Source organism: Gobio gobio (assembly GCF_949357685.1).
Source record: "Gobio gobio genome assembly, chromosome: 24".
NCBI lineage: Eukaryota > Metazoa > Chordata > Actinopteri > Cypriniformes > Gobionidae > Gobio > Gobio gobio.
Genome location: NC_137120.1, coordinates 13726785 through 13739978, shown reverse-complemented (window position 1 = coordinate 13739978; position 13194 = coordinate 13726785). Strand labels below are relative to the sequence as shown.

The 13194-nt window shown below is 37.4% G+C and overlaps 1 protein-coding gene across 1 annotated transcript; it reads right to left on the bottom strand.

The window, feature by feature from the left end:
* Nucleotides 1-3260: 3260 nt before the first annotated feature.
* On the bottom strand, nucleotides 3261-9609 carry LOC307120358 (uncharacterized protein). The gene is made up of 5 exons (XM_079807369.1): nucleotides 9326-9609; nucleotides 7945-8265; nucleotides 7515-7811; nucleotides 3792-4079; nucleotides 3261-3711 (listed from the first exon to the last, which is right to left on the bottom strand). The coding sequence occupies exons 1-5, from the start codon at nucleotides 9372-9374 to the stop codon at nucleotides 3527-3529; spliced, it is 1140 nt and encodes a 379-aa protein (XP_079663495.1). The 5' UTR covers nucleotides 9375-9609; the 3' UTR covers nucleotides 3261-3526.
* Nucleotides 9610-13194: the final 3585 nt, after the last annotated feature.

The window sequence follows — 13194 nt, the reverse complement described above, 5'->3', positions numbered from 1 at the left end:
TCTTTTGAACGTATAGAATCATATTTCCATTTGTGGACAGGCCTGCTTAAGATATTATTTCTCGGACAACTACCATGTTATTTATGTAAAAGAACACATGTCCTACGTAACATGGATAAAGTGTGGTGTGCCTCAAGGCTTAGTCCTGGGTCCTTTGTTATTCTCCATTCACGTGTTCCCTTCAATTCGGATATTATTACAATTTAGCTTTATATTTCCTCCTTCAAAGCTGCTGTATTGCACTAAGCACATTATAGACTAGATATTGATTTATTTACATCTAAATCAATAAAAAATATAGTGTTAACTAAGCAGTGTTTGGTCGGATTGGATATCAGATATATTGCCATTCTATGGATTCTCTCTCTGATACTAGATATAAAAGTTAGTTTATGCATTTATAACATTGAAAATATATTTTTGTAATTCACTATTGCCTGCTGCCATTCCTAATAAAAATATATATATGACTTGTAATCACTATTGAAAAAGCTGTTATTTCTACAAATGTATTATATGTCGGAAAATCCTGACCACTTTTTCTGTCTTTCCTGCAGTCGTGATCATCCGGGTTTCAGCAGCTTCTGACGTCTGATGATGAGTGGAGATTGGAAACAAGTTTTGAAATGGAGAAAGAGAGACATTTATTTTTTAACCTGAAGCTTTGTTTTTGTTTAAGAAGAAACGGCAGAGTCCAAAGACTTTAAAGAATGTAAGGAATCTCAGAACATTTGTAAAACCAAACCAAATGTTCCATTTATATCTTTTGATTCTTCTATCATCCCTAAATTGACCGTCTATTTGAGTTTGCTGTCAGTGATGTTTTATGTGGTTTCTGTTGTGGAAAATGGAAAATAAAATATTTTTCTTTAATCCTGCACTTTGTCCTTTTTAATGTTTTGTAATAGATTACATAAATAATGGAGTATTTGCTATCTGTACATATAAAAATGTATGAACCAAATGAAATGGTTGAATCTGAAATTTTACAAAATAATCTTGTAAGTGGATATCAAAATTATTTCTGATAGTTATTTTGGGGTGCCACAAGGTGCAAGAAGAGGAATTGCAATGATGCTGGCCTGTTTCTAAAAAAAGAAAGAAAAAAACAGGTGATTTAAGCATACCAAACTAATCATAACCAAAAGCATGAGTTTGCAATCTACACTGAATTTTTTCTTTGCACTCATATTTTTAAGTAGCCGAAATTTCATGTGTATAAAAATCAAGTAAACTCTACCTAAAAGGTTATGTAAATTTAACAAAGAGAATAAGTACATTTAACTTGGACAGTTGGTCTGTTGAGTACTTACTGATACTATGTTTAAAATACATTTTACTCACACTAAAGAAATAAGCCATGCTTTTAAAGTGTATGCTTTACTTAGAAACATTTAAAGGGACAGTTCACCCAAAAATGAAAATGAGCCCATGATTTACTCACCCTCAGTCATCCTAGGTGTATATGACATTCTTCTTTCAGACGAATATAATCAGAGTTATATTAGAAAAGGCTCTTCCAAGCATAAAACAGTGAATGGCTGTTCCTGTTTTGAAATCCATAAAAGTACATCTATCCATCATAAAAGTGCTTCACACAGCTCTGGCTGGGGTTGTGGGGTTGATAAAAGCCTTCTCAAGCAAATTGATGCGTTTGTGTGAGAAAAATATCCATATTTAAAACTACACTCTAAAAAAAAGGCGCTATATGGCACTAAAAGTGGTTCTTGGCTCATGATCATATAGGGGAACCTCTTTAAGTGCTGTATAGCACCAATCTTGGTGCTTCAGTGGTTCTTCAGCGGTTCTTTGGCTGAGGTGCTATAACACCGCTGACTGAGGTGCTATATAGACTAGCACCCCTACCATATACAGAACATGTTAAGATATGGTGCTATATAGCATCAAAAATGGTTCCCCTATGATTACGAGCCAAGAACCACTTTTAGTGCCATATAACAGAGTATATAAACTTCCGGAAGACAGCTGTACACATCGATTTACGGCAAAAGAGTAACCCCTGACCTGAAGCATGTGTATTGACGAATACGGAAGCGCAGAGGATAGAGCAAAACAAAACACAGGTCATGAATTAGAGTCTAAAACGAGAATTGTTGAAAAAGAAATTTTGATATAAGAGAAGAGGGGCTTGAGTTTGTTGCCCAGATACATTTTTTTGAACCATGAGGTGTCAAAGCTTGCGATAATCCTATATCGTGTCAGGGGTTACTATTTTACCGTAAATCGACTTGCGTAGGCCATCTGCCAGAAGCTAGTTATTTTAGTTTTTAAAGTTTTAAATATGGATACTTTTCTCACACAAACACATCACTTTGCTTCAGAAGGACTTTATTAACCCCCCAGAACTGTGTGGAGCACTTTTATGATTGATAAATGCGCTTTTATGGACTTCAACACAGAAACAGCCATTCACTGCTATTATAAAGCTTGGAAGGGCCAGGACATTTTTTAATATAACTCTGATTGTATTCGTCTGAAAGAAGAATGTCATATACACCTCTGGCTTGAGGGTGAGTAAATCATGAGCTAATTTTTATTTTTGGGTGAACTATCCTTTTAAGTAAACAACACAGTAGATTTCTTGTTTTATGTAAGACAACATATCTACACAATATATGTAATGATAATGAGGTGGGTAGGCTTTCAATTTGAATGGGTAATTTTGAGCAGAAAATAAACCCCCAGATGTCCCAAAACAGCAAGATAGTAGTCTAGACAACAAAAACAAACAATAAAACAGTGTAGATGCAACTGGAAAACAGTAAAAAATGCAACCGTATTAATTATGTGTGCCCCACTGCATGATGGGAACACCAGTTGAGTATGTTTCATTTTAACTTTGATATTTACTCAAAGAATCATTGTAAACATCTCCAGGTGAAATAAACTAAGCTCAAATGTTAATTTCTACAATTGAGTACTAATATTTAAACGTTTATGCCTGAAGTAATTTATTGAATGTAGAAATTGCATTCGTCTTTTTCTGTAGTATTTACTTCACCAAAAAAGTGTATGATTTTTTTTTTATCAGTGTGTGCTAAGCAAGACTGCCAGATATCAAAATATTCCTGATAAATTCTCACGACATTTTTAGCTTTAATGAATTTTCTGGGTGTTACAATAATTAATATGTAAAACTGAAAATAAAGAAAAACACATGAATATGTGGTACTCAAATAAGACATTATTTTCATACAATGCAATCAAGGATTTCACATAAAAAACAACACGTAAAAATGTAATATAAAAACAATTTTCTATTTCTTCTTTGTATAAAATATATACATTTTACATTATAAGTAAAAGGTTTGCAGGAGATGCAGCTGTTCTGTAAAAGCAAAACATTAGGTACCAAAAAACAACCACCAGATGGCATTATAATCGGTTATGAACCGCACGGTTTTCATGTTTTCTTTTTGTGGATTTTATTATTCTCTGTATGATTGACAACATGCTTGAGATGCCTTCCCGAGGGACATAAAGGACAGCTCAACGTCATCGCCCCCTAGGGACCTGACGCAACATCATCATATTCATCTGCATGGGATGGTGAAGGCTGCTCTCTCTTCTTCTGATAAGAACTTCTGGATCTGATGTCATAAACCAGCACAGCAACCGTAGCCACGGCCACCACAGCAGAGCCAGCCAATCGGATGATAGTTTCAGTAAAGCCACAACAATGGGCCCGGTCTGAGGAAAGACAAAAAAAACACTGAAAAACGTTCAAGAACCGCATGCTTTATACAGTATTAATATCACAACATATGTACCTGCACATGTGTGACAGAGTTGAGTGATGTCCAGATGTGTGGTCTGGTTTCTGATGGGATTGTTGAGCACACAGCTGTAGGTGTTGTTATCCTGATATTCCACCTCGTGAGGTAGAGAGAGACTGATGCTGAGATCAGACACACTGATGCTGGACAATAAACTGTTTCCCTTGTACCAGGAGAGAGTCACGTGACTCACATTCACCACTGAACAAACCAGTGAACAATTTGATGATGATGAAGAACAGTGTGAAGAGTTACTGCTGATGACAGGAATCGGCAGAGGAGCTGGAAAACATGAGCGAATGGAGAGAAACCTCACAAAGAACTGAGTTTACAATGTATGTAGTCTGAGTATAAAATGAACCATTTGGTTCATGCTGTGGTCATTAGAATTAGACATAAAACATAGGGGGATATAGTTTTAGGGCCCTAGCATAAACCCGGCGCAATGCAGCGTGACAAGTGTTTTTTGCTACTGTCAGCCCGACGCATAGTTTTCACTTCCTTGTTATAGCAGATGCGTTTTTGGTTCACTTTCAGCAGTTATTGTCTATGAGGCAGATTTCTGTTTTTTGTACATCAGATACAGATAAATATCACAGTAGACCATTACATTTATTTGAATGCATTAATGAGAGAGTGATTGTGTGTGTGTGTGAATTAGTCATACCGTCTCTATTCATTATGAAGCTGTGGTTTGTACTTACTTCAAAAGGTAGATGCTATAACGGTTGATTTTTTAAGCTACTTTAGCGATTGACAACGAGTTTCTGCGCTCCTCTCTGCGCGCGTTCTTTCACGTGATGTGCAAGCTATTGTCTGTCTGAGACTGTGTTCGTGTGTCACAATATCAGGCATTAGTTTAACATAATACACATCTGATGGTCTAAAATCGCTTCAATGTTAAAACTGGGAGGCCTTAAAAAAACATACAAATGACAAAGCTTTTTGAGGACGCAAGTGAAAGTGATATGGTGACACGACACGGCTCGTTTCTCTGTCACAGAAAAAAGCTCATGAGCACTGAATGGAAAAGTTTTCCATGTTGCTCTTGAATAGTGCACAATCGCTTTAATGTTCAAACTGGCAAGCCTTTAAACGCGTTTAATTGACAAACTTCATGAGGACGCAAGTGAACGTGATCTGGCTTCGGGGCTTGCGCACGCCGTCTGTGCACTGTAAAAAAAATCAGGCCTCTCCAGTTTAAAATGTTCTAGTGACTGATCACATCTACATTTTTAAGTTGGCCAAATTGAACTTCTGTGATTTAATTCACAGAAATTCAATTTGGCCAACTGAAAATGTTTTATGTGATCAGTCACTAGAACATTTTAAATTGGAGACCCGAAACTTTTTACAGTGTGTGTGTATCAGCGCATATAAGAACGCTGATTAACTTACCTGTATAAACTGTGTAAAACATGCAATTACCATAGTAATTCTGAACATCTATAAACAAAGATAACTGCTCCTGCATCTCTCCGTGTGCCTGCAAACTGCACATGATGTGATTGACGGGACGGAGTCATGTGACTAAAACCGAAATAACCGGCATGGGAAAATTACGTCGGTTAGAGGTTCTAAATTTCGGTTTCGATTACTTTTCGATTAATCGTCCAGCCCTGGTCTAAAGTCAATAGTGCAGTATTTTTTTGTGTTATTTAAAGGTGTTTTAGTAATGCGGCTGCTTATTGGTCGCTACCCAGCCCCGCTAAAAGTGTTCTGATTTCCCTCCGTTAAAAATTCTGCGAATCCGCTCACGTGTTTTCCCGCTCGCTCCCCAGCATCACTCAGATTCTGTGCGCGGAAATCTGGAAAGCGGAGACGACAATTCCAGAATGTCGTCGCATTAAGGGTATGCTTTACAATCCGTGGAATTAGTAATTTGGTGGTTTGTTTTTGTATTTCTGGCGGTATTATTTTGCTTCTGATCTTCTAATAGTGCTAACAACTTGTACATAAATATTTGTACCCGATCTGATCTAATATAAATAACATCAACTTTGCTGTTGATGGCACACTTTGTAGATATATAGGCCTAATAATAACCCATAAACTGTTACAGAATGTATAAATTACTTTTGATATAATTCTTATTGCTATTTACATCTTTTAAAGTGTCATTAATGTAAAATACTAAAAATATTCTACTTGAAATTTTATTTTGACAATTTAGTAGAATAATTGAATAACTGATAACAGAAAAATCTGAATCCCATTAAAAGATAATCATCTGAAAGGTAAACATTTTTATGACTTATGTACAAGCATATCAATATACTTATTCAATTGCCCATATTTTAATTGAAGATATGTTATAATAAAAAAAAAACAATCGATTTTTGTCATAATAGAATTCACTCAATTAACCGTTTTAATGAAAGTGAAAATGCCTGAAATGTACATCTAATTCATGAAAATATTAAATAATAGCCCCATTAATTACAATAGGTATTAAATTTAAAAACAATAACGACATGCCACTTGGGGCCTTCTGTGCCAAATATGGCTGGGTCATCTTACCCCAAGAGTCTAATTTTATCTTTTTACTTCAAAATAAAAGCTATAACATTTACTCCACAAAGCCAAAAACATTGTGTGCACAAATCCCTCATTAACAAATAGACACAAAAACTTTGATATTCAACGTAATACAATGTCATATAGGCCTATCACTATTTTCGATAGACACAAAATTAGATCAAAACTGTTTTGACTGACTAGTAAGAGTAAAATGGATAATTTGTAAGGACAAGCATCCTCGCCCCCCAATGCCACCCCACCCCAGTGTCCCTTTTTTTGGTTTGGGCCACTGCCCCTCAAAATGTCTGTGCACGGCCCTGTTGTGTACATGACCATAAAAATACCTACATGTCATAATGGATAGTCATTTAATGTATCAGAATTAGCCTATTTGCAGTAATGACGAGCAAGCAGGTGTGGCGTCATTGGATTAACAGATTAGCAGATTTGCCGCTTGAAAATTTAATGTAAATGGTGAATCCGCCATGGTGCAAGCGCAACTGGCTTTTAAAGGGAATGAGACGTTACGCCCAAAACACTCCCATTACTCATTAAGAGAATAGCTACAACCCTTTTAGACCATGCGCCGGGTGCGCAAACCATTTTTCCCGTCATTAAACTAGCAAAAGTACCATCACAGAGGGGGAAAAAATCCCTTTCCAGAACATTCTCATTCAACGTTCCCAGCTGGTGGAACGATCTTCCCAACGCCATCCGAAACGCAGAATCATTGACATCATGCAAAAGTCACCTTAAAACTCAGCTCTTCCGCGAGCACTTAACCTCATAAAAAAATAAAAATAATAATAATAATAATTTCCTTTCCTCTTTCTCTTCCTTCTTCCCTCCCTACTCTAGCCTGTGCTACACTGAGCAATGTACACGGTCTCAGGATTTCAGGCTCTTATTGCGCATCTCGACTCTTCATGACCAATCGCTTCATGTTCCCCCAAGTTGTAAGTCGCTTTGGATAAAAGCATCTGCTAAATGCATAAATGTAAATGTAAATGTAAAAGTGGATTCGGCACACCCTAAATACACCTGCGTCGTGTGCTTTAGATCATGCGCTTAGATCGTTAAAATATGGCCCTTTACGTTTATTTTTACTACTTTTCAGTAGCATTATTGTAAATAGAGTTGGATACTAAATATAGTATAGTATATATAATATAGTAGCTAATATCACCACTGTTGTACCTGGACATGGCCGACAGAGTTGAGTGATGTCCAGATGTGTGGTCTGGTTTCTGATGGGATTGTTGAGCACACAGCTGTAGGTGTTTTTATCCTGATATTCCACCTCCAGAGGTAGAGAGACACTGATGCTGAGATCAGACATACTGATGTTGGACAATAAACTGTTTCCCTTGTACCAGGATAGAGTCATGTGACTCACATTCAACACTGAACACAGCAGTGAACATTTGGACACTGATGATCCTGATGAGGAACATTGTGAAGAGTCTCTGTTGATGACCGGAATGGGCAGCCGAGCTGTAAAATGAAGTTAGAAAACAAATCAAATTACTGTTTGTGATCCAAGTCAATTCATTTTAAAAGGAATTGTGCAGAATTGTGGTCTCTGACAAATAAAGTGAAATATGAAGACCTGTGTTTCTCTGCTCACCATAGACAGAAACTGTGAATTTCTTGTATGAGACTGTAGTACTGATGATCTGTAGTTGATAAACTCCAGCATGTTCAGTTCTGGTGTTTGTGATGGTCAGAGATCCGGTAACGTAGTCCAGCTCCAGTCTGCCTTTGAATTTCCCATCAGCACCTTCATATGTGTTGAAGTCGCCATCCTTCTTATTGATTTGAGCAATGAGAGTCTCTTGAGGTCCAAACATCCAAAGTAGATCCTCATTTCTTTGCACCTTAACGTTCAGCGTAACAGAATCGCCCTCCATCACGTTTTTGTTTTCACCCATCTCAACACCAAACACACCTGGAAAACAATTGAACAGGAAATGTCACTCGAGCAGATTATCTGGTCCAAACTGGCCATTACTTGGTACAAGCTGGTAGGCCATCTTGGACCAGCAACAAGACTAATTATCAGCTTGAACCTAGTTGAAAACATCTACCTCTACTGGCTTTATTTGCAAATTTATTAGAATTCTTTCCAAGAGAATTTTTCCCTTCTGATTTATGGCCTTTCTTATATAGGGGTTAGTGGGGCACAACCTAACCCGGGGTTAGTTGTAACACACATGGTTTAAAACTTTCCACACATGCCAGGATGACGAAACATAGAGGAAAAATTGCACCAAAATTAAAAAATCTTTAGAAGATACATACCACTGAACATTTATTTAACCATAGCTAAAGTAAATTTCTTACTTAAGTTAATTTTTCATCTCTGTTTTTTGTGTTTATTTAAAACTAGACGTATCTTATCTGTTATTGAGATAGTTCTTGCAGGTGGGTCATGTTGTCACACTCCGTTACAATGCCCCTATTCGAACTACACTATTACATTCTATACTTTTATGAATTCTATCGAGAAAACATGAGAAAGAGGTGAGTCAATGTTTAGAAATGATAAATTATGATTATGTTTTGAACTATGCTGTATAGCTGTGTTTTGCGATGTGCTTATCAAACTCAAGTTTTTATTTTATTTTATATGAAAACTTTAATAATTGTACTTTACTAACAAAATATTTTAGTTTGTCTAGTATATTTTTTTGATTGTATCAGATAAAATGTAATTTGGTCATGTTACAATGTACCCCACCTATGGGGCATGTTGTCACAGTTCACTTCTTTCAGAGTAAATCAAGAAAAAAGTATACACTGTATTAATGGAAAAAAAACAACACAATTGAACTAGACGTGTGAAATGAATGTGGAAAAAAAATAAATACTCTGAAACACAAATGGATTTACATAAACTGAGAAAGTCAAAAAGTGTTAGTTTGTGCCCCTCATTCCATTTCTGAATGGTGTATAGCTTATTAGGCTACGTAAAGAACTTATACCACAGAAAAACACGAATTACTTACCAAACATGCGCTCATAATACAAACAGAACCAAATAAACGTATAAAACATTTTCTTTGACTGAGACGTCACTTCTGAAAAAATACCGCAATAAAAACGAACTTCCTAAAGCTTGGCTGACGACTGTTCTCGTGGGTTTATTTAAAGTAGCCTACTATACTTAAAATACTATCTATCTGCATTTAAACATAAGCTTGAAGCGTCGTGGTCTAACGAGAGTCGAAACTCATCAGTCAGAGGAACTGAACTGAAGTTCTCTGCGCGCCGCCGTGACCCGTGATTGTGTGCACGCGCGCTTGTGATCGCGCTCCATTTTCAGTGAACGCTTTTATGTTGTTATCGTTTAGTTCTGTACCGGAGTAAGGTTTCATTTATGCTGATTTAAATAGATTTAAAAGATGAAATTCAATAAGAGGTAAATAGGCATTAAACTATATATATATACACTCACTCTAAAAAAAAAGGTTCTATTTGGCACCAAAAAGGGTTCTTGGCTCGTAATCAAAGGGGAACCTCTTTTTAGTGCTATATAGCACCAATTTTGGTGCTTCAGTGGTTCTTCAGCGGTTCTTCAGAGGTTCTTCACCGGTTCTTTGACTAAGGTGCTATATAGCACCTCTGAAGAACCGCTGAAGAACCACTGAAGCACCAAAATTGGTGCTATATAGCACAAAAAAAGGTTCCCCTATGATTATGAGCCAAGAACCATTTTTGGTGCCATATAGAACCTTTTTTTTAGAGTGTATATATATATATATATATATATATATATAGCTACACTGGGATATATTAGACAGCAAGTGGACATTTTGTCCTCAAAGATGATGTGTTAGAAGCAGGAAAAATGGACAAGCGTAAGGATTTGAGCGAGTTTGACAAGGGCCAAATTGTGATGGCTATAGACGACTGGGTCAGAGGATCTTCAAAACTGCAGCTCTTGTTGCAGCTCGGGTGTTCCCGGTCTGCAGTGGTCAGTGTGTATAAAAAGTGGTCCAAGGAAAGAACAGTGGTGAACCGGTGACAGATTCATGGGCGGCCAAGGCTCATTGATGCACGTGGGGAGCGAAGGCTGGACCATGTGGTCCGATCAAACAGACGAGCCACTGTAGCTCAAATTGTGCAAGAAGTTAATGCTGGTTCTGATATAAAGGTGTCAGAATACACAGTGCATTGCAGTTTGTTGAGTGTGGGGCTGTATAGCCGCAGACCAGTCAGGGTGCCCATGCTGACCCCTGTCCACCACTGAAAGCACCAACAGTGTGCACGTGAGCATCAGAACTGGACCACAGAGCAATGGAAGAAGATGGCCTGGTCTGATGAATCACGTTTTCTTTTACATCACATGGATGGCCGGGTGCGTGTGCATTGCTTACCTGGGGAACACATGACATCAGGATGCACTATGGGAAGAAGGCAAGCCGACGGAGGCAGTGTAATGCTTTAGGCAATGTTCTGCTAGGAAACCTTGGTTCCTGCCATCCATGTGGATATTACTTTGACACGTACTACCTACCTAAGCATTGTTGCAGACCATGTACACCCTTTCATGGAAACGGTATTCCCTCGTGGCTGTGGCCAGCAGATAATGCGCCCTGCCACAAAAAAAATTAAAAATAAATAAAACGGTTCAGGATTGGTGTGAGGAGCACAACAACCAGTTTGAGGTGTTGACTTTTCCTCCAAATTCCCCAGATCTCAATCCAATCGAGCATCTGTGGGATGTGCTGAACAAACCAATGATGTGCTGAACAAACCCCACCTCGCAACTTACAGGACTTAAAAGATCTGCTGCTAACATCTTGGTGCCAGATACCACAGCATACATTCAGGGGTCTAGTGGAGTCCATGCCTCGACAGCGGTCAGGGCTGTTTTGGCATCAAAAGGGGACCAATACAAATACAATATAATGTTATGCCTGATCTATATATATAATACACATTTTCATCATTAGACATCAAGGCTGATCAACAGAAGACATCTCAGTAGTTTTCTTGTGGATAATGATGCATCAAATTCTTTCTTTTTTTACGCTCTACAAGTTTAGTTTAGTCAAAACGAAACCTGATGTGCGTTGATTCCGCTGATCTGGAAAGAAATGTGGTCTGATAGATGGACAAACAACTTGTAGAGGGTTTCCGTGAACCCCTTCCTGTCCTGATAGCATGAACCTTGCAGACTGTTTGCCTTTTACATAACAAATACTCTAGTGTTAAATGGGTCAAAGGCAAAGGAGGGTGTCCAAGAAAGGTGTTGAAAATAACGTCTATAATGAAAAGTGAATTTAATTAGCTGATTAATTGGTGAAGACCAGAAAGTTTGAGTTGTGTAAGATGTGTAAAGTTGCAACATGTATGACTGACACGCATGATTGAAGATTATTTGATGAAAACTGGAGAAATCTGTGGTCAATGTTGTTGAAATGTTATACATTTGAATTTGTCTCAGACATTGATAGACAAAAACAGGATGTTCTTCTTCAAGAAGGTACAATGCAAGACGCGGGGTCTAGGTGTGATTTCTGCTAACCTTTGCTATAAATAACGACTGAAACTAGCATTGCTGAGCATTAAAGGTCAACCTATTGTTTTATGCGCAGTATAGAGAGATACATTTTTTTAAATACTTCACATGCACAAAATATATCATATATAACTGCATTTTCCTGGAATATATACGAGTAGGCCTAGCTATCTTAAACATTTTTCTAAACGTTTTTATCATCATGAATCGTGAATATCATGAAGTTTCCTGGGGTTTTTATCATTTGGCAGAATATAAACTATTTTTCCATTTTTAAGAGATTTACTGACTTTTACACACAGTCATGAGGGTCTACAGGGGTCTTTTTTTCTTCTTTTTTTTCTCGGTTGTTGCATTACAAAAAATAGCTTATATCGTTTATACCACAGTGACTTTCTGGGGCAACAGACTGTAAATATTGCATGCTTGAAAAGCGCCAGTCAGAACGGTGTAATATGATGTTTCAGAGTTGCATGTTGCGGGTCAAGGGTCACAGGTTTACAGCCTGTCTGTCCAGATGGTTTCTATCAGCGTATCAGTGTTAGGTTGGCTAGCTGAAGAGGCCGTAACTACATCATCAGGATCCACAAGGCATCCTTCTTTATTCAAAATAGCTGTTTAACTGTTATCCTGCAGAGTTCAGCTCCAACTTGCCTCAACACGCCTGCCTGGAAGTTTCTAGTATGCCGTTAGACCTTGATTAGCAAGTTCAGGTGTGTTTAAATGGGGTTGGAGCTGAATTCTGCAGAACAGTGGCCCTCCAGGAGCAGGATTAGACACTCCCTTTTATACTGATCTTTTTTTATAATTTTTATGCAAGCATCTTATACTGGAGCTCCACCTAGTGTTTGTAAGTAGTAATATAATTTAACAGATTACCAATCAACAGAAGAAAACATTGTTTGATGAAAATTATCACACAATCAAGTCAAACCTGAACTTTACCTGGTATGTTACAGTGAGAGTGCGCTGTTATTGAGGTAATATGGGGCAAGATGACCCCCCACCCCCGCACACACGCCTTAATTTTTTCTCCTGACCATAAATTACACAAAATCTCTTCTCAGTACTTTTGATGAATGGATGAGCTATTTTTAATTCTGAATATTAAAATTTGTGAGATTAATGCAGTCGAGTTTTAGGTTAATTGATCTAATTTTGTGTCTATGGAAAATAGTAATCTATGACATTGTATTATGTTGAATATCAAAGTTTTTTTTGTTAATGAGTGATTTGTGGACACACCAATGTTTTTGGATTTGTGGTATAAAAGTCTTTATTTTGAAGTGAAAAGATAAAATTAGAACCTTGGGGTAGGATTTAGTATTTCACATTAAGAACACTTATATA

Excerpts from the sequence above, each read along its gene's own strand:
- LOC307120358 (XM_079807369.1), bottom strand. The coding sequence starts at position 9,374 with ATGTTTTATACGTTTATTTGGTTCTGTTTGTATTATGAGCGCATGTTT. Across the intron at positions 8,266-9,325 it reads GTATTATGAGCGCATGTTTG|GTGTGTTTGGTGTTGAGATG; the intron begins GTAAGTAATTCG and ends ATTGTTTTCCAG. Across the intron at positions 3,712-3,791 it reads ACTCTGTCACACATGTGCAG|ACCGGGCCCATTGTTGTGGC; the intron begins GTACATATGTTG and ends GTCTTTCCTCAG.